This window comes from Pseudorasbora parva, chromosome 10, assembly GCF_024679245.1.
Source record: "Pseudorasbora parva isolate DD20220531a chromosome 10, ASM2467924v1, whole genome shotgun sequence".
NCBI lineage: Eukaryota > Metazoa > Chordata > Actinopteri > Cypriniformes > Gobionidae > Pseudorasbora > Pseudorasbora parva.
In genome coordinates this window covers 19,346,690-19,369,645 of record NC_090181.1, presented here as the reverse complement: position 1 = coordinate 19,369,645, position 22,956 = coordinate 19,346,690, and the positions used below count along the sequence as shown (strand labels likewise).

The following is a 22,956-nucleotide window of genomic DNA, read 5'->3' as shown; positions in this document are numbered from 1 at the left end:
ACTTGAAAATAGTCTTGAAATAATTTTTATTTTTTATTCAGCAAGCACGCATTAATTTGAACTAAAAAGTGACAAAAGATATTTATATCCTTTTTAAATAAAAGCTGTTAGCAGTTTCCACAATCAATCGACACAACTGTTTGTAAAATTAATTTTAAAAATATTAAATGTTTCTTGAGCACAAAATTAGTATATTAAAATGATTCCTGAGATAATGCTTCATTTGACTAAATTTCCCATGATTTCAGTTTTCATGTGACAGATATTGCACTCACATAGAGCAATATCTACCTGATGACACATTTTAGAGCTGAGCTTAACTAGAAGCATGGCTACAGATCAGTGCTCTCCACTAAACAAATTTACCAGACTTCTCTTTGACTTAATGTATTATTCATTCATTTCTATGACTTACCCTTTTAAAGTTTACAATGGTCATGAATTTTGTAAGAGGTGCAGCCTTGCATAAACCGTATGAGAAACGTAAACGCATGAAAGGTACTCACACATACAAAAATCGCATTTTATTACATTAGGTTTAGAAATAAACATGATAATATTGTCCAACATGAACAAGGTGCAAATTTATCGCAAATATAGACTATAAGAAATGCATACAAACAAGTCACCAACACTCACCAACAAGCAGAAAAACATTTACAAACATTTAAAACAAATAAATATAATTTCATGACAAGGAAGCACAGTGAATGGTCTTTATCATGTTCTACTGTGAGGCAGTAAGAGTGAAAACTGGAAAAGCCCCGAATTACAGATTTATAAACTATCAATGATTTTTTTTTTTGGGAGCAGCAAATATTCTCCTTGCAACTAACAATGAATCAGACTTTAAAATACTTTTAAAAATCATATATATTGTAGATTTAAACATTCTTTTGTTCAAATATGCATCACTCATTGCCTATTTATACAATAGTGTTTGTCTGGAATTCATGTGTGAAGTTGGTAATGTAGACACATATCCACCTACTGGTCATTGAGAGACCTGCAGTATGTCCCTGTGGTTTGACAGTGAAGGCACTGGGGACTGGGTGGTTAGGGAAAGCTGCTGAAACCTCTCTACTGACTCCTACGAGAGCAAACGATAAAAGCCATCAGACAGCAAGAATTTGTGAGAATTTCAGCTTCAGAATGTCATGTTTTGCAGTTTATAATTAATTAACAGCATATGTAAGAAGTAATTACCTCTGGCCAAGATAACGCTGACAACTTTGGCCAGTTGGTGCCCACATCCTCTTCTCCTAAAAGACCACTCTCTATTAGCCGTCTTATCAGGAACAGGTAGTCAGTCCTCTGTAAAATTAAAGGATAAACCACTGTTTGACCAACATTTTGTCATCAACTAAAACTAAACATAAAAAAGCAGTGATTAAAATAAAGCTAAAATAAAAAGCAGTATAAATACTAAATACAATTTCAATTTACACATCTTGGAAACTGACTGAAAAATAAATAAAGTTTTAAAACTATAATTAAGTTTAAAATTGTAAGTTTTAAAAATAAACAGCTCAGCCAAAATGCATCAAGAACACAAAGGTTTGATCTGCCTTTTTTACCTCACTATCTGTGGCACTAAAAATGGCAGTCAGAGTGAGTTCACTGAAAAGAAGGTGCAGAGGTGGAGAGGGAGTCCGAGCCCACAGAACTAAAAACTTTTCCAGAAGAGCAGGTCTCTTGTTCCCCTCGGCTGAAAACACCAGAGGAAGCTCCCCGGATACTGCACATGGGAACAAACCCAAACAGACACAATAGGGTATTAATCATTTTCAGTATTTACTTCATGTACCGTTCTCGGTTTTCCATGAATTGTTCTCTCACCAAGTTTACAGGCCAGCTGAACAGTACAACGCAACAGCATCTGCTCGACCACAGGAGAGAGGAGCTAGAAAAAGACCAGGACAAAGGAGATAATGCGTAAGAAAGGTAAACCATTCTAAAATAAAGGATTAAAAACATTGAATGATGTAGGTTTTGAGTCAAGTTAGCACAATGAAGTGGTATTGGTTTGATCTGATTACTTTTCGGCATCCAAGTGTTTGTCCCACTCTGTCCAGCAAAGACTCAATCTGATGAAAAGTGAAAACCTCCTCATCAGACCTGGGTCCTATAGACACACTCAAAACCTCCTGAAACATGAGAAAAGCATTTAAGATCTGACCCACTTATATATAAAAATTACTGTAAATTACCTTAGGGTGGTTTATTACCATCTAGCCTAGGCTGATTAATTGGCCAAATTTTTTATACTTTGATAATTTGAGATGCTGCTGATCATTAATTCCAATGAATTCCTAATGATTAAATCCAAAATCTACTGATAGCCAGTGCAATGAGTTAAAACAGTAGTAAACAGTGTTATTTATGTACTATAATACATTTTATTTTCAAATTACCTTTTATTTATTTATTTTCAGTTTCAATTTAATTTAACTGTACTTTTTATTTTGTTATGTGCATTTTTCATTTTTATTCGTTTTTTTATTTATTTTTATATTTCTAGCTTTTTTTTTTTTTTATCACTTTTAGTCACTTCAGTACTTCAACAAACTTAGTTCTTAGTTGCCATTTCCAAACTTAAGTTTGTCATTTATATATTAACTTCATTACAATTAATGAAAGTGCCATTTTTAATAGCTTTCATTGTAAAGAACAATTGCAGCACTCCTATAGGCCTTGACGAAAAATGAAAAAATGTTATTTAGCAAGTTTGAGTAATTGTGTGAATTGTTTGATTTCCGCAACATTGTGGGTGTCTCATTTCTCACTATTACATTTTATTACCAAACACCCTTCTCAATGAATCAACACTTTTTTTATGACTTGACCAATTACCAATAATCACCTTAACTTCAATCATAACTTCTGATCCCAATGGAACCTTATGGGTGCAGTCTGAAACACACAAGGACCCAGCACTGAGCTCTGAGGCACTCCTCTGGACCTGCTGACTCTTGCTTGATCCCTCCCCCTCGTCAGCATCCAAACTAAAGGTTGAGGGCACACTCTTCATCACCCTCTCAAATGCACTCTTCCACTCTCTCTTTAGCAGTGCTAAGGAAGATATTCAAACAGGAATATTTCAGATCATTACATTTAAAAAAGACATGTAATAAGTCTAAATGGAGAATTTGTCATTTTGAAATGTCAATAAAATAGGTCCTTTCACTACTTGTGATGTTGGAGGACAGCCAGCTGCAAGCTTTTTCTGTAGCCAAACGAGTGGTAATGCTCTCAGCTGTGGTCAGGACCTAAACCACACCACAAAAATGATCATCTCCAAGTAAATTAATGACGTTCTTGAAGTCTTTTTTCTAAAATTAACCATGAAATGAGATGACAAACAAAAGCATTACTGTATAGCAAATTTCCAACCAAAATAAACTTGTTTTTGATCATCTCTATTTTTCAAAAAGAGCATTAAGTGCCTTGAATTAATAAAGATTACTGTTTAACTCACAGAAGAAGAGGTCTCCAACGGAAGAAGAACTCTGACTGCTCCAGGGGCATTCTCACTGCAGAACCTATCATATAGAGATGTGACTAGTCCAAAACATGTCCAACAACATGATGTATATGTATGAGAGAAGAGAGGTGCTGACCTGGTGGCTCTCTCCAGAGTCTGCATGCCTGCGTCACACAGCTGAGCACAGATAGAATCGTTTAGTTTGGCAGTGTTGACACCCTCCAAACACAAACTATCTCTGAGAGCTCTCTCTCCACCCTTCACAAGCTCCAACACAAGTGTAGCCCTGCCACACACAGAGTAAGGAAAATATTAAATCATCAAACCGAATTCAAATTGATTTACATGGACCAACATGCAGAAAAAGCCAAAAAGAGTGACGAAATGGTGGGAGACTGACTTAATGTGTTTAACACAGTTGGAACCGACTCTCTCAGCAACAAACTCTACAGTACGTCTGAGAGATGGGGGCTGGTTGTGAAAAAAGGCCTGCTCCAAATCGACCTATTAAAACACATGGAAAAACATGGATGGCCGCACATGATCTCAATTCTTCAACAGATGGAAGACATTTGCTTGCAGTGTACCTGAAGCTTCTGTTGTGAACGGGTGATGGAGGGTCCCCTCAGTTCTGCAGATGTGGGGGTGATCTTGCGAATCAAGCCTCCGCTCTTGGAAGAGCTACCAGCCACAAAAGCAGCAAGAAGTTTACGAAACTCCCCTGAAAAAAAGAATGCCGTAAAGGTAAATCCTAAACTGGTAAAATATTTTTTTTTCCCAAACAGTATGCTCTCACCTAAATATGGACAGCAAGTTAAGAGAAGCTGTTGGTCCACTAATGGGAGGGTGTCCTGAAAAGAAAATATACAGTATTATACACATTGTGAACTAAGAAAAAAGAAAAGATAAATAAACATTTATTTCCCTCCTTGAAAAAAAAAACAGCTAAATGTATCCAGAGCAGAAGATCAGTGATCCACTAACCAGTCCCTGAAAGCTTGTGTTATTCTCCAGTTCCTTGATTTCTTCCTTTAGATCTGTGCTGAAGAAGAGATCTTCTGGGAAGATTGGGATCTAAAGGAGGGACAGTAACAAAGATTTGACAGGCTTACATCTCTTTGTCCAGACTGCACTATTTGATCAATTGCAATGATACATAAAAAATAATATATATATATATATATATATATATATATATATATATATATATATATATATATATATATATATATATGAAATATGTATATATGAAACTGCTCTTATCTTCATTGTATGCAAAAACAAACTATCAAATCTCTACAAGAAACTATCTTGTATCTCATAATTAAGTACCCGTTTAGCCCATGTTCTGCGGTTCCTTACCAAACCCTGCAATCTCTTTACATTTACACTGGCTTTGACCAAAAAAATAGATCCATATCACTATTTGGCTTCAATCTGATTACATTTACTTTAATTTGTATATTTATATTATAATATAACAATGTGGAATCATTTTAAATAATGCAACTTCATTATGAAATATAATAAATTATGTCAGAAGTACAATTGTCCAAATGCAAACAAAGCAGGTCACATTGGAGGTGCCCATCTGCAACAGTTTTTACAGAGAACAATAGTATTCTGCCTGTTGTGTAATTTTCACCCCCACTAAAAATAAGAAATCTCACCTGAAAGAGCCATCCCAAAACAGCAACCATAAGCAGCTGATTCATGTAACACAGCTCCCCTCCTCGACCCAAAACCATTCTCCTGAAACACACATACGAAATAATTAACAGCACAATCACACAAAAAGATCATCCTTGACGTGCGATAAATGTGATAAACTCACTTGTAGATCTGGAGCAAAAGGCACAGAGCAGTCCTGTAACAAGGCAGAAATGGACCAATATAATCCAGCATGGACAGAAACTCCACCATCCAGGGCACTGTCAGAATGGTACGTCTCCGATACACTGAGTTTCTCAACACAGCACACACATCCAGTACTGGAGAACTCTGACAGGAAAAAAAGATTAGGTCCTGAATAATACATAGCTTGCCAGCAAAAAACTAAAATCAGGGTCCGTATTCACAAAACATTTCACCTTACCACTAAGAGTTCTCCCAAATGGCAGTAAAAGTTCTTAGTTACGAGTTTTCTCTTAAAACCTATCCACAAAGCTGCTGAGAGAAATTTTTACTTCTTTTTTCTTCTTTTTACTTAGAGCTTAAGAGAAGGGGCGGGGTTGACCTCGTTGCTATGGATGATGTCATTACACTAACCACGACCACAGTGATTGGCTGATGGGAGAGGGTCTCTGTTAGTGATTTAATTATAGAAATATTTTGTTGAATGAGGATTCATGATGATATAAAATGTTTAAAATAAGAATGTTGCCATATTTGAAAGACTTAAAAATATTGCCGTATTCAAATTAAGATTTTAAAAACTGTCACTTATAGGGGTGTCCATGGTTAACCGATTAACCGTTAAAAATTGCGTAACCGAGTGAAACATTTTGCTCGGTTAAGTGGCGTCAATGACGTGCTTTGAATTTAGTTGTAATATATTTTTGCACCCCTAGAGACCGCCAGAGCGCTCCCAGACATTTGTAATATCCACAAGAATAAGTCATGACCAGCTTTCTAAGCGGGCAATGAAGCGGGCAAAGAAAGCGTGGGAGCACTTTAAAAATGAGAGTGACGGGGCAAAATGCAAGTATTGCAATGCAGTGCTTACCGCATTTTTCAGGCTATAACAGGCTATAAGTCGCACTGGACTAAAAGTCGCATTAGGGCAGAAGCAGAGCGGGAGCCGCGCGCACTGTGCATAACGAATCAGAAGAAAGAAAGTTTGAAGTGAGAAACTTGTGAGGGACTAGAGAAAAGCAGAGGTTACTTTAACTGTAATGAAGAAAACAAAAAAGCTAATCGCGGACTGAAAGCAAGACGGCCAGAGCTGAAGGAACGAGTCCACAGATGCTTGAACTCTCTGCCGGGAGAGGCTCAGCCGCGCGAGTCAAACGCTGTGTGAATCGTTCTCGGCTGCATATTTTACTACATGCCCTAATCATGCAGACGCCCTCGCCTCGCAGCCACTCGCATTGCTCGTGAACTGGAGCGCATCTCATCCTAATTTAACGAAATTCAGCGTACGTCTCACAGACATGAAATATATCTTAAGAAAGCTTGAAATGTCTTTTAACAATTTAAAACGAAAAGAAATAGGCTACTCTCTGATTATGTAATCCATGATGTGCATTTCTCTATATAGGCGCCTTCACTACGGAGATGGCGGTCGTCAAATTAATAAACTAAAAATAACCCTGACGCACACTATGGTTAACCGAGTATTAACCGCTAAGGGCCTTGGTTAACGGTTAATGGAAAACTTGAAAACATGCAGCCCTAGTCACTTATTAGACTAGAGCCTCGTTTCCACCACAGGAACTTTACCCAGGAACTAGGAACTTTGGTGTGATACTCGGTGTGTTTCGACCACAGGAACCAGGGTCTAAATGAAGTTCCGGGTAAATATTTACCCCTCCAAATGGCCTTGCTCGCAAGGTAGTACTTTTTCAAAGGTCAGGAACTTTTGAGGGCAGGACTTGGGCGCTGAACATGCTCATTGATTTAGCTCACGCAGCCTTTTATTTCATTTCAACCAGCATTTTTAAGTCTTTTTTGCGAGGTTCGTTCTGCGTTCAGAATACGCTAGTGCTCTTTTCCGCCATTTTGTTAATTACCTCTTTAGTAAACCAATACATAACCAGCAAAAGCAGCACAGCTTGAATCTCTTCCATATCCATTAAGAGTTGATATGGCTACAGTTAACACATTCCAGCTGGTGGAGAGGGCAGCGTTGACATTTTTGATGCGGCAGACAAACTGCATGTAAAAAAAATTATTGCGATTGAAAGTCATCACATGTAAATACCAGATCGGTTTAGATAACGTCTCATGTAAACAGTCCACTAAACCTTTCAATCGGAATGACAAAAAAAGCGTGCATGTAAATGTGGTTAGTGTCGCGCAAAAATGATAACTGTCCGTCGCTGACTGGGAGGAGCAGTCGCGCGCAGTCCTACGTCACCAGACTAAAATTTGCCTAATCTTCATGGTACATTAAACCGCAGATGAAACACAGACAGTAGCAGGTCTCGGGGAAAAAAAGTTCCTGTAAAAAAAGTTCCTGGTACAAATTGTTCCGTGTAATTTTGGTGGAAACGGGGCTTAGTATGTTCAGCTAATTGTCAGACTCTAATACGTCTGCATCTCAAGAGATTGCAGAATTCAAGTGAAAATGATGCTTTCAGGGTATATGCAGGAATCCTGAAGTTAATTTCAATACCTTTAAGACTTTTTTAAGACCTTCTCAAAATATTTTAAGACCTCATCGCACTTCAAGTTCTAATCGGCAACAAACCTTTTGTAGGAGCCAAAATAAGATGTTCTTGTGTTGACCACAGAGTGGCGCTGTTGGTACACTATTGCTGTATATATGTGTGCTTCCTTTGTGATGGAAGCCAGGTGTTTTGACCCGGAAGGGCAAAAAGGTTTTGACCGCAATAGCGGGGAACATTTAAGGACACTCTTTTGTATTAAATGAACTGTACACAATGAGATTTGTTGACGGTGTTTGGAGTTGGCGAGCCACAATAAAGCGGTGATCGGATGCAAAGAAAGAATGGCTTTTCTTGTGTTTATGGATGAACTAGAAACAACGTAACGTCAAGTGAGTCAACCTAGTTTCTCCGGGACCAAAACACCTCAGTAGCTTGTATTAGATTTAGCTTCTACACCTTTAATAAACCGTTTGTAGTCGAATGTAGACTTAAAATCTCTATCGTAGGCCAATTTTGTATTGTTAATCTTGCATTTCTGTTTTACAACGTATGGAGGGCGACAACATTACCTAACTGCGCATTTCGCAAAATACGTGACGTCACCCGTAGACAGCGCTCGCCAGGGATGGAAATTAACTTTTTTCAAAGTCTACCACTCAATGTTTTTACCAGCCACTTTTTTGTTTTTAACAAATTAATACTACAAGCTCTACAATACTTAAGCAGTTTATTTAATCTCAAGTCGCAATGAAATACTGACATTTTCACGATGATTTGTGGTCTTTTATGGCTTTCAGTTTTATGGTTTTTAGTCACAAGAATGAAACTATTCATTTTGGCATCTTTGAAGCGTGTTGACGACATACTGAGCAGAGCATTGTCAGTAGGGATGCACCGAAATCAAAATTCTTGGCCGAAACAAAAAAAGAAGAAACCAAAGCCGAAAACCGAAAAATAAAATTTAAAGTTCAAACTAGAATGTTTAACTCGACCTCACTCATGTGTACATTAAATAATAATGCACATGCCTACTGGCCTGCAGAAAGGTACAGAAATTAAATAAAGTAATCAAATGTAAAATAACTGCATATTTAACTGTTTAAATGAAAGATTAATCCTTATTAAACTTACAAAAGCTATTCAATCAAGAGCATTGTTTAATGTCAAACTAAATATAAGGACATCACTCAGGCAGCAGTAAAGGCTACTTCGCCTTTAAGACCTGATGCAGGGATATGCTCGTCTTTCTCGATTGTGCTTACTATACAGTTCACTTAAGGCATATTCAGACTATGTCTGCTAGGATACTCATCAAGATGGACATGTTGACATAGTTCTTGTGTGAGTTTGTCCGTTGAAACGCAAGACTTGAAAGAGAACTCAATATTTGCGCGCTGTGCGCAGCGTCAGATCTTCTCTCAGCGTGCGCGAGTCTCACAGCGCGTCTTCACGCGAGTGATAACGGAGAAAACGACTGGTTATATGCGCACATACGGCAGCACTCGCATGCATTGAACAAAGTTTACAAAGAGGAGAAACAGCTTGGTAGGTGAAGCGAGTTTACCCGCCACAACTCAAAATCAGCCGCATTTGGCTGGTGGCGGCGCTAATTTCCATCCCTGCCGCGCGCGATCCGAGCCGATCTCAGACTGAGCACCCCGTTGTTTTTTAATACTTATGGGGATGAAAATAAATATATTCATAAATACTTTTTGGAGTCAAACTCTTTTTACAAAGCTTGAACAAAATACTTTCAAAATTTAAGACTTTATAAAGCCGTGATAAGACTTTTTAATACTTTATAAGGGTCTTAATTTTCTCAAAATTGATTTATCACCTTTTAATACTTTTCAAGACCCCGCGGATACCCTGGCTTTATAAATGAAGTTTGTGAGGAGCACGTTCAAATGGTCTGTCTAATCAGCGCGAGAGGAGGTACATACGCAGCCGAGAGCAGTCTCACCTAACATTAGTTAGCTGCACAGTTTTCTGCATCCCTCACCAGAACTCTGGGTTTGGAATAAATTTCGAGCTCGAAGCCCTTAAACGCGTCGGACAGAAAGTCAAATATAGTGCTGCAACGACGCGTCGACGTCATCGATGACGTCGACTACGGAAATACGTCGACGTTCGTGAAATGCGTCGACGCGTCGTGTCAGGCGTTCATCTCGCGTAATGTTGGCTTCTGCTCCTGGTTCTATCACAAAAACCTAGACCGCGAATATCAAAAGTATGGGAATACTTTAAACAGAGGCCAAACAGTGTTTCCCACACATAGACTAATTTGTGGCGGACTGCCACATAATCAATAACGGCCGCCACATTCGTCATTCATTCATTTTTACGCTATTTAAAAGACGCACGCATATTCGTTTAGCTCTCTCCGCCCTTTTGCGCGTCTCTTACTCACTCACACACACACGCGTTGCATTCGACCGTAAAACAAGTTTTATTGCATTTTGGCGCATTTAGACATAGCTTTTAAAACCTGAGCAGTTGAATAACAGAGTTGCGACACGCATTCATCACGCGGCAGCGCGCGGTCACGGCGCTCGTATAATTCTAAACAAACCAGCGCGGTGTCAATCAATACAGACCAGTGTTTTCCAACCGGGATCCCGAGCAAAAGTTGCGGGGACGCGCTTACACTTCGGTTCATCTCACACCTGATGACGCATCTTTAATATGGGTTGTAACTTGAAAATAATGCTGTATGGATGTTTCTGTCGTTGGATACACGTGCTGACTCCTCAGGTAAACACTACAACAACAGCGATAATAAAAGAAAAACGTGGGCAAAACGATCTCTCTTTGTAAATTTTATAAAACGCATGCGAGAGCTGCAGTACGTCCGAATATGAGCAGTCATTTTCACCGTCATCACCCCCGTGTAGCCAGGAGACTCGAATGAGAAGATCTGTCTCTGTGCACTCGTCCCAAAGCGCGCAAATATTGAGTTATCTTTCAAATCCTGTGCTTAAACGGACAAACTCACAAAAAGTATGTCAAAATGTCATAGCCCAACTTACTCTATGCCTTAAGTGAACTTACAGAAAATACGACGATCCGTGGGTCTTAAAGGGGCAGTAGCATTCACTGCTGTCTGTTTAATGTCAAACAAAAGATAAAGACATCACTCACTGCTCCTGACTGAATAGCTTTTGTAAGTTTAATAAGGATTATTTTTTTAATTTTATACAGTTAAATGTGTGGTTATTTTACTTTGATTACTTCATTCCATTTCTCTACCTAAAAACTAATGTTAGACCTACCTGAAAAGCATTGTTTATTTTGTTCTCATCTTTGCTCAATAGTATTTATTTGTGCTGCTGCTTCTATTTAAGTTATCTGTTCTTATTTTCTTTATTTTCATTTGACAGTAGTCCTTTTTCCCCTGAACATAGCAAATACCGAACTGTACTGAAACGTGAACCTAAAACCGTGATACAAAGCAAACTGTGAGCAGTCTGTACTGTTACACCTCTAGCGTAACTTATGCGAGGGGGTGCCACAGAATTGTGAAAATTTTCAAAGGGGAAAAAATTAATCGTTAGATTAGTCGACTAATCGAAAAAATAATCGTTAGATTAGTCGACAGAAAAAATAATCGTTAGTTGCAGCTCTAGTCAAATACGCTTATATTGTTTTACTTTATTCAATCATTTCTAAGTATGAACTCCACAGGAAATCTGACATTATTTTTTATTTATTAAAGATACATTTATCATCACTTTTGCCTCAATATTTAATAGTGTCTTTGGGTGGATTGCGGCAGCCATTAGGATTGTTTAGTGATTTGGTCTTAGTGACTTCGGAGTCCTCTTGACTACTCCTAGCGTTTCATGAATTTAGGAGCTAGTTTTAGTGCTAAAATGCTTTGTGAAATACTTGTAGAGCAAAAATGTAGTAGTTTAAAAAAAAACAATTCTACTGACACGCCCAATATTTTTAAGAGTTTCTAATTTTAGCCTTAAGATGTTTTGTGAATACGGCCCCTGGCCTTCATACAATGTGTACCTTGCTCCGCAGAGTGATTGCAGTGTCCTGTATGTCTCTTGATGGCAGCTCAGAGGTCTGGTAAGGCAGAAAAGAGATGAAGCCCAAAAACTTGGCCAGAAGTCGTGCCGTGAGAAGCACAGAGGAGAAACGCTGCTTCTCATCCTGAAACAAAGAGCCCACAAATGTGTCTTAAACCCCTTCAACAACTCAAATCACTTTGTAGTGCTTGAATATTTTGCTTTCTGGTCTAACCTGTTGCTCCATGTCTCCATCACCGGTCTCGTCTCCCCGGGCAGGGCTGGCGTCTGGACCGAGGATGGACACTTCGTCTAACTTCAGCAGCTGCTGACACAGACCATCTTTCAGGTGCTGGTTCAGCTGACAGCTAGAACAAAGATGACAGGAATTAGAGCGAAGCATCACACACATTGAACACATTGAGTGAAACCTTAAAGAATCAATGAAATCAAAATGTGAGTTGTGACTTTTTTTATTTATAATATCAATATCAGCTTTGAAACCATCCATAAGCTACTGTAGTCCTGACAGCTGACAAAAAGTGACAGTTAAAGATTAGTGTTGTCAAAAATATTGATATGTATCGATACTGAAATATCTGAAACTATACCACACCTATACTATAACACACCTTTCTAAAGTATCGATACCAACTGCCCTTTCTTGCTCTCCTCTTTGAACGACAGCAAGTTTACACGCACCTGAGGCTCATTCACTCCGGTTAAATAGTGTTGGTATGACTGGTCTGAATTTCACGCGGGATTGCAGCGGCACATTATTCTACTCATTCTCTCAGATTTCGCTCACACACATAAATTAACAAAGCCACTTATGACAGTCACATACAAGTGCAAAAATGAGCTCCTTTTCCCAGGTTATTAATGGTCAAATGCACTCAAATGTCACAAAGCCCATCTTGGTGACTATTAACATAAACACAGACATAAACAGTTCTGGAAGAATGTGTAACAGGAACAATATTTTGGATCCATGCGCACAACGTTAGACATACGAATCTATATTAAACACAGCGACTCGCAACAATACATTGATGTTTTAAGATGTCTCACGGTTTCTTTGTGTGAGAAACCAAACAGTATTTATATAATTTTTTACCTTAAATACAACATTATGCATAAAATCCACGACCGCACCATGACTTCCGGAAAGTGAGGTCAAGATACGGTGTATCTCAACAGGATACAAGTGGCGGAAGTGATCTCTTGTGTCTAACGTGTTTAAAACAAGCCTTTAGTTTGGATTTGATTAATCTATTTGACAGTACTATTTGAAATATATTCAAATAGAAAACAATTACATTTTATTTATATTTCACAAAAGTCATGTTACTGCATTTGATTAATATATGCAGCCTTGGTGAAGTCTTGGATTTTGAAAGCATAATGCAAATAAATATCTATACATCTAAGTATCTATCTTTTTAAACGAAGGAAAAAACACTTGGATGAGTCCTGCGCACTTGTTTCAACCGAAAATGTCTACACAGGAGGGTAAACAGCACACAAACGAATTCATACAGCTGTAGCAGGACTTGCAAAGCTTAAATTGTGACATCATGAAAGCACCCATTTTAAATCTAACAGACCAGGGAGGCCTGTGGCTACAACATTTACCAGCTGGCTGTCTGAAGGAAGCTCTTGAAGAACTCCTGATGGCCAGGAAAGGAAGGTGGAGGGCAGGGACCAATGAGCCCCTGAGGCTGGACCAGGCGCTGTTGGAGGCGTTTCAGACGACCCAGGCTGTCTGCCCCCAGCATGCCCAGCAGATCAGCATCAGGGGCGTCACTGGAGGAGCCAAGCACACAAGGGCTCTTACACATCTAGAAAAAGAGACAGAGAATATAAAAAGTGGACAGATAGAGAATAAGGGGAAATGTGAAGAAAATCAGACATTTGGCTCACCTGGATTAGTTGCTTCTGGAAAAGTCTGGAAAAGTGAGAATGGCTTCCTGCTGCTGTAAGCTGACTGGCCATCATCCTGTGGATATAAATAATAACATTTTACATTTGGAATCACAATCAAAATGATTGTAGGAGGATATGTATATCATTCATACAAAGAGCAAAGAATATTTTATTCGTTTTTACTATAATATGTTCCTTTTAAATAAACAAACAAACAAATAAATAAATAAAAAAACACACCTGACTCTATTGCCTAATGCTGCCTCAAAATCCCAGCCAGGCTCCTTATGAGAGTCCTCCCATTCTCTGATCAGCCCGTAAAACACATCCCTACAACAGAAGTAGAATAAATAACATGAACCATATATATACATATACACATACATACATACATACATACATACATACATACATACATACATATATATATATATATATATATATATATATATATATATATATACACACACATACATGCATACATACATAAATATACACACACACATACATATTATATATATATATATATATATATATATATATATATATATATATATATATATATAAAAGAAACAAAACCAATAAATGACCTGAAACATCACATATTTTAAAAATATTTATACAGGGTACCTCTGCTTTTTAAATGTGTGGAAGGCCCTGTCGCTGCTAAAATTGGAGCGGTTATCTGTGGCGGCCTGGAACGGTACTGAATGAACAAACAAGGGTGGACTGGGGAGCACCTGAGGAAGTGAGGACATTATTCAGCATGAGCTTTCAAAGGTTATTTATTGGTTGCTTTTAAACGAATGCTTACTTTAGCAGTGCAGTTGTCCTGAGCTTGTGCCAGGCGGTCTCTGAGGGAAGAGGAGAAAGTCCCCACCCTCTCATTCTCAGACAGAAGCCGAAGAGTACATTTGTCCAGGTGTGACACCAACCTGACAAACAGATTAGACAGAAAGTCAGGCACACTGAACCGTTCTGAAGTAGTAAGCTGTAAAGAAACTATAAATCAGACTTACTCAAACTGATTCTCCAACACTTTCACAGAAAAATACACACAGTTGTGGACATTTCCAAGATAAGCTTTCTCCAAAACATCTTCAAGAACATAAATGAAAAAGACACAATCAGGACATGACCAAATTAAATCACAAATCAATTTTGAGATTTATTCATGCCCCTTATATATTTATTCTGGTTTTGAGGATGTGTTCAGCTAAAAACAAAAACAGAATGGCCCTGGATAAAAATCATATAGCAATTGTTTTGTTCTATTCCACTATGGAGGCCATTCAATATGAAAACAACCAATACAACAATATTATAATATATAATTATTTATTTTATATTACTATAACTAATAAAAAAATATTTATTTTATTAATTTAAACAAAAGTCAAACATTATTACATTATTAACTGTAAAATAAATTAAATTAAATATTTAAGAATTGTATATTACAGTAAAATTAAAAAGGCAAGAAAAGCAAAAAGTCAATATAAATGTTTTTGCTAATTTTCAGTGCAGAATAATGCACTACTGGCTTTATGCTGAAAGGATTATGAAACGATTCATCTTCATGATATCTCTTCAGCATGATATAACATGCAAGTGTCATCAAAAGCATTAAATAAGCTTTTAAATACTGACATACCTGGACTGTCTTCACACACACTGATTCCTTCCTCTGCAGATTCAGAGACAGACACACCACGAGATGTCAGAAGCTGCAGCACGAAGAACAGCTCCAGAAAAACACACGGAACCAGATTCTCTACAAGCAAAATGCATTAAAACTTAAAACAGACGTAGCAAATTTATGTTTATGTGTATATTCATGTTTTCAAAGGTTTATGGCTGGCAAGAGTCTTAAAGGGATAGTTTACCAAAAAATGAAAATCACTCAAGCCATCCTAAGTGTAAGCAGGTGTAATCTTCCAAGCATTACAATGGCAGTGAATGGCAGCACAAAATTTGAAGCACAAAAAAATAGTATCCATCCATTATAAAAGTAATCCACACGGCTCCAAGAGGGTTAATAAAGCCTTCAAGCAAAGCGATGGGATTTTGTAAGAAAAATATCCATATTCACCACGCTATAAATTAAAGTATTCCCGCAGACCGCCTTCAGTATTGAACTTATGGAAAAAACACAACTGACGTACAGAAGTTATATATTTTTCGTGGTAGTCCGAATATCATTTTTTGAGCTTCAGAGGGAAGGGGCTGAACATATTCAAGCTCCTATACATTTTACAGTAATAGTTTCAGGTATAACACCGGTTGCATCACTTGTCCACCACAGAACCTTCCCCCACCATTGTTTGGATTTTTTTTAATATTAATAAAATAATTTAGTTCACGCAGAGAAAATGACGCAGCACAGACCAGCAGAAGGAGTCATATTTCATTCATAATGAGAGTGAGGAGCTGAATGACAAGATGAGTGGAAGATTTCGTTTCAATGCAAAATGTAAAGTGCCTATTTAAGTGAGTTTGTCATTGTACTGTTTTGTTGTTGTGCTTCTCATTTAAAGCTGCTGTCTGTAACTTTTTTGTGTTCAAGATTTACAAAAATTATATAATAAGAATGTACAACATGAATCCATTTTCCAAACCGTGTTTTTGTCTTACCCTGAATCATTATGCTACACTTGTTATAATAAGTATTTATATTGGGACTATTTCAGGCCAGACTGGTAGGTACTGCTGCGGAGGAGCACCGTCCCTGCGTGATCCGCCATAGACATAAACAGAAAGAAGTAGCTTCGGCTGCAATGTTTTTCTGTAAGACACGTGCAGTTCTGTATATATAAAAAAAAGTTCTGTGTATGTATGTATGTATATATATATATATATATATATATATATATATATATATATATATATATATATATATATATATATATAAAAATCTCTTTACAACAATTTTAATTGTCCTTGTTTTTAATTCTTACACATGCTATTCTTATTTCTTAAGCATGTTATCACTATTATAATTAATTTCTATGTAAAGCACTTTGAGTTGCCATTGTGTATGAAATGTGCTATACAAATAAAACTGCCTTGCTTTTCCTTAATAATTATAAGCTAATGAACCCACCATTCAAGCAACCTGCTTAAATTTGGCTAACCTCACAATGGCTACCTCTCTCGTTCATGAATCTTATGTTTCCATGGCTGCGAGGTAACATTTAATTGTGGACCTATTATTTATTTTGGCATTTATACAAGGTGTAGTGCTTTCACTCATGTCATAATATCCACGTAAAACAGCATTCACATAAAAAAAAAAAAAAAAGGGGAATGGTGCTACTCAGCCACCGCAGTGGTTCTGTTCACGTTCACCATGGTGGTACAAAACTGCCACCGTCATAGCCCTACTATTACTCTCTTTTCCACAATGTCAACGGGAAGCAGCTTTACCCAAAATGCAAGCTCAGGCATATAAGCTCATGCTGTTGTGCGTTGTAGACATTTTAAAATATACTTTAAAATGTAATTTATTCCTGGTACGGAACAGCAAGTTCAAAATCAGATTATTTTGTAAATGTAAAAAAATGTGTCTTTACTGTTGCTTCTACTGTCACTTTCTTTTCAGTATACAGCACCCTCTGCAGGCCACTTACCTGAAATGCAGGTACAATACAGCTCTGCTAAGAGATCCAACTCTGATTTCTGTGTAACTTTGGCAGGGTCAGGGCAAGGTGACTGGGGGTCAGGGGTCACTTTTGACCCCAGTCTTTGCACTGATTTGGTTGGGGTACAAATGGCAGGCGTGGTTTTCAGTGGAGAGCCAGCCTGCTGGGCAAGTTTAGACCTAGAGAAGAGGAGATGGCAAATGATGACAGAACCACAGATATGATTCAAAGTGAATTTTACAATTAAAACCTAACATACCTTTCTTTCCTGAGCAACTCTCTCTCTTCCTGCAGACTGAGAGGACTGCCACTTGTCAGTTTGACCCCAACGCTCTCTGGTATGGTAGGGGGGCTGGCAGGCAGACTGAGCGGGGTGGACGTGAAGCAGCTCTTAGGTTTAGAGTTAGGCCGCTCTGCACTTACAGGAGTTGGGTTAATTCTCCGTGAAGGTTTGGTTGCGCTGGAAAAAGATACAGAAAGGTTTAATTTTATCTTTCATATTTTATTTATCGTGAAATTTCAATGAATATACACTTTTGTGGAATTAAAAACAAATTACTCCCAAATTAAAAACATAAGGAATTAAAGTCAAGTAAAATGTGGGAGCGTTTTAATTAAGTCGTTTAACAGGACGAATCATGTCGGGTATCCTTTGTGATGTGTAACGGCTGTCAAGCACTATGTATACGACAATAAATTAATAAAGCCTATAAGCCTGGAGTGGAGAAAACTGCGAAAGTCACTGTGTGTGTGTTACAATGACTACGTTTACATGGACAACAATACTCCGATATTAATCTGATTAAGACAATACTCTAATTAAGAGGCTACCATGTAGACTGCGATTTCTAATTATCTTAATCTGATTAAAGTCATAATCTTACTAAACATAAATCGGATTAAGACATGGGGAGTATGCCTATTTTAGTCCCATTATCGGGGAGCATTACAGACATGGACACACCTTAATCTAATTATTAAGGTCGTGTCGGATATTTCGCCGCATTTTGTGACAGGACACATAACGTTACACACAACAGGGAAGTGCAGAGGGGAGGCTTTGTGGGTTCGAGCCTCTTTTTGAAAATTAATCAAATGTGCCCCGCTCAACAATCATCGATAATATTGTGGCCAATAAAACAGAATTGGAATTATAATTAATATAACAACGTGTACAAAAAAGTAACAAACAAATGGCGGAAAAGTCCCGATCACAAAACTCTCCCGTCCATCGTGGTGTGAATAAATCACAATCCGAATGCACGAATTTAAGGTTATCACTGAGGTGGCCTGCACATTTATTTTGACGGATTTCCATGTATAAAACACGCGAAGGGCGCATGACCAAAGGACAAATGTCAGGACCAAACGTCAGCGATTGGTTATGGCAAATCTTATAGTTTTAAACTTCAATAGAGTACCCGCCTTCACGGAAGTAAACGCTTGTCAATGGAGAATGGCCAGACTCTCTGTACAAATGAAAGGTACGAGAGTCTGGTAAGACCAGGCTAGGAGCCAATGGCTCCTTAATTGATATTTTTGTCTGGAGCCCTGCAAACAAATATAGGGTGCGACTTGATTTTATCCGCTGAGAATTGACTGGATCGTTGATGTTTGCTAAATGCAGTGACAGATTGCTGGAGATTATTGTCCAGCTTGATGCACACAGCAGAGATAAAGGTTTATGACGATATGGCTTTTTAATTTCATGGTCAATTCATACATGACTAACACCTCTACTCAAAAAAACTGTTTTTATATATATATTGCTTGGGGGCATAATATGAAAATGTCAGGGTGATACAACTGTCCTGATATTACACTGAAGAAAGACATTTTTTTTTTTTTTAAATGACAAATGATGACTCTAAAGAGTCCTAAAAGAGTCAGATAATTTGACCTATTCTAGAACCAAACTAGTTTTTATATATATATATATATATATATATATATATATATATATATATATATATATATATATATATATATATATATATATATATATATATATATATATAGCTCGGAGGACACAGATATCGTTGACAAGTTAGTTCGCTCAACTTCAGTGGTTTGAGATTTTTGCCGATCCCATCCGACATCGACGTGCACAGAACGACGTGCATGGACTGGTTATCATAGGTTCACCACGCGGAATTTAATTTTCGTGATTCTTCAAAGTTCTTCTTCTTCGATCGAGATTGAGATCGAGAGAGAGAGAGATAGAGGAGATAGAGATAGAGATAGAGATGCACGGTGTTTCTCAAAATGTTTCTCAACTTAAAACGCATTTTTTTGCCCGTTTGCGTTTTTAGTGTTTTACTACTTACATAATTAAGTGTATATATAATGATATATTGATATATAGTGTAGAGTAAAAAAATGCTGGCCACAAGATTTTAATAAATAAATCTACCTCAGTTTTAATAAATTGTTCACCTGTTGGGAAGTGTTTGTCATGTTTCGACAATAAAGTATAGTTTAAAACCACAGTTAACTGTCTGTTTTCCACATCTTTCACTCAGGAGCAAAAATATGTCTTTAAACTTTAAAGAAATAAAGATTTTACATTTATTGCGATATTTATTGATATCGACTGATATAGAAAATTATATTGTGATAATTTTTTTGGGCCATATCGCCCAGCCCTACTGTCAAAGTGAGCTTAAATTGTATAAAGTTTTTGAAACCAATTTGTACCTAACTAATTAAATTCTAAGAACATGTAAACTTTTTTTTTATTTTTTATGTGTGGACGCAATTTTGTTTCTTATATTAATCACAATGCCCTATTTTCCGCCAGAATGGTTCAGGTTCTGGAGCCAGTGTCTGCCATGAATCGGATGCGTGTTTCCACAGACTTGAGGAACAAATGGTGACGTAATGTTGCTGTGTTTACCTGATAATAACAGTCTAAAATAACATTGAGAATCCCATTTTTCTGCACAATTGCTGTTCTCAGTAAAAGGAGTAATTTTTAGCCTATCGGTAGCTTGTATAAACCGACTGTAATGTAATCTGTCCTATTTGGAGATAAATTGAAACTGAAACGGTTGATTCACTCGCTCTCTTGCACGCATAGCCTCTCTCTCTCGCGCATAGTTTTATATTTAGAAATAAAGAGAAATACAGTACAAAGTTATTATATTGCTCAACGAGACAGTGGCAGCATTTATCAACAGTTTTTATGGCTGGAGTTGGAATAATGTTTTTGGAAAAGTGTTATGATTCATCACTTACACTGGTGAAGACTGGACGGCACCCATTGGAGGAAAGTCTTCCAAATTATTGAAGTTCAGCTCCACCTGTGTTGGAGGTGACACTGGTTCAATCCTCACCACACCTCTACCCCTCCTGGCACCTCCTTCCTCCAACACAGCAACGCGAGCTCCAGTCTGTCGGCCAGACGTGCACCCCCCAAACCCCCCACTCCTTCTGCGACCTTTGTGCTGCTGTGCAGAGGGGCTGGGCTGGATCTCTGGAGGTGACGTCATGAAGTCGCCAAGACTGGCACGCTGGGCGGAGCGGCGCTCAGAGGGGGTGTTGCGGGGAGTAGGGCTCCACACCGAGCTGAAGGATGGGCTGCTGAAGGCGCTGACGCCACTCAAACAATGAGAGCCAGTAAATGATGTCTCCAGGTCATTCCTCCCACCCACCGGGGACGTAGATGGGGCAGAAGAGAAAAGCTGGACTCGACTGGCACCGCGCAGACCTTGAACTGGCGTGGATTTGTTGCCTCTCCGCTCAGAAGAATGATGAGTCCTGATAGATTTGGAGCTGCTGGGGGTCTTGGCAGGTGTAGTCGGGCCATGGGTCAAAGTTTGACTGCTCTGTTCTCGCAAAAAATTCAAAAGAAAAGGCACAAACTCTTCTTTGCTGACCTTGAACAGAAAGTCTTGGGATTCATAAACCTGCCAAACAAAGTGAAACATCTAATTGAGTCATGAAAATACTTTTAAACTTTAAAATTATTATTATTTTACATAAAATTATCTGGCAAAACAAGTAATTTCTCAGCAAAAGAAATACTCATAATTAAAAACCATAAGAATATAATGTGTGTGAAATTCTTAACTAAATCAATCTCAAAATATTGCAAAAAATAAAACATCATGCAAGTTAGTTATGAAACTTTATGTATGAAATATTATACTGCCTAAGGTTACTTCTCTTTTCACAGAAAAAAAAGTTTTATTTTGCTTTTTATTTTTGAAATATAACCCACTCAACTTTTTAACATTATATTATTATTGTTGTTATTAACTGAAACGGTTATTATTTATCAAGTCATTTAAATAAAGCTGAATAATAAAAATGTCACCCTGGCAACTAGGCTAAATTAAATAAATAAGTCTAAAATGACTAAAATGACAAACTGAAAATAATTATGCTAAACACTAAACAGAAATGTAAAGATGTGAACGTAAACAAAAAGTAAAATGTGAAAAACAATAATAAAAATGACAAAACATAAAATTACTAAACCAATTAAAAAATAATAATACAAATAATTACAATGATTAAATATGACAATTGTACTTAAATAATACTAAAATAACAGTATACCTCCTAATTTTACCTAGTAAATAATAACTATCATAGCACGTAAATAAGACTTAGTTTTTAACAATAAAACACAAAAGTGCTCTTATGATAAGAAAAATTATAATCAAAAAATTGAAAATGTTGCATTTTCAAAGTATCACAAAAAAACAAAACATCGTGAAAGGCATGTGTAATTTTGTAATTAAAAAAAGAAACTTAATGACAACCGTTCCCGCTTATTGCTCGAAGGACGTTCTGTGGCGTTATGTTACCATCTAAATGTAAAACTTGTAAGCTTTAGCTTAAAACTGTTAATACCGACATATAAAATTAAGCGACTATTTTAATGGTTGTTTGCTAACGTAGCTATAGATTAGCTGACTGAATTTCAGGAAAACAATCACCCTTCCACTCCACTGTGCAGTGACAATGAAACAGCAGAGCACTAGAAAGAGCGCGGTGTAAATTCTTACGTGTTGTCCTTTGAGCCAGAGCACTGTCTCACTTAACTCCACTTTACTGTGCAGTAACGATTCCAAAAGAGCCGCCATTCTTCTCGGGGTATCATGAGAGTGACGTGCCTCCTATCAGGGGCGGGATTGGCTAAGCAGTACAACGCGCGCAAACCTCAACAACACTGACGACATTGCCAGTATTTCAAAATAAAAGTTTAGAGCACTTTTTTTTACTACTATGGTTTTTTTACAGAGATAATCTTTAAAAAAGTTAGCTTTATTTAATTTAAATGTTGTTGTTTTTTTATGTACAAATCAATTGTTTTCTAAACCAATATAGAGAAACATTTCACTTTAAGATGCAGCTTTTTTTTTTCTCCCTTTTTTGTACCTCTTTTAAAAGGTTTTATGTTTTTCACAGACCTTCGGGGTCATATTTAATTTTTCCAGCTGTTTCACAGCTGTTTTGTACCTGGATGTCTATCATTAGTTATTACAATGGATGTTCTAACAACCTGTTGAACAACCTGTAGCCTATGTCTAGCCCAGGTCTGGCCCTTT

The 22,956-nt window shown here is 37.4% G+C and overlaps 1 protein-coding gene across 1 annotated transcript; it reads right to left on the bottom strand.

The window, feature by feature from the left end:
• Positions 1-509: 509 nt before the first annotated feature.
• cdan1 (codanin 1) lies at positions 510-22,539 on the bottom strand. The gene is made up of 28 exons (XM_067454582.1): positions 22,414-22,539; positions 20,636-21,306; positions 17,658-17,858; positions 17,387-17,577; positions 15,412-15,531; positions 14,777-14,855; positions 14,572-14,692; positions 14,388-14,497; positions 13,998-14,087; positions 13,755-13,830; positions 13,467-13,672; positions 12,067-12,199; positions 11,833-11,976; positions 5,319-5,485; positions 5,155-5,236; positions 4,469-4,558; positions 4,281-4,335; positions 4,072-4,205; positions 3,885-3,988; positions 3,621-3,770; positions 3,479-3,542; positions 3,191-3,269; positions 2,864-3,072; positions 2,040-2,147; positions 1,840-1,903; positions 1,578-1,738; positions 1,207-1,314; positions 510-1,090 (listed from the first exon to the last, which is right to left on the bottom strand). The coding sequence occupies exons 1-28, from the start codon at positions 22,489-22,491 to the stop codon at positions 995-997; spliced, it is 3,891 nt and encodes a 1,296-aa protein (XP_067310683.1). The 5' UTR covers positions 22,492-22,539; the 3' UTR covers positions 510-994.
• Between the last annotated feature and the right edge of the window lie 417 nt (positions 22,540-22,956).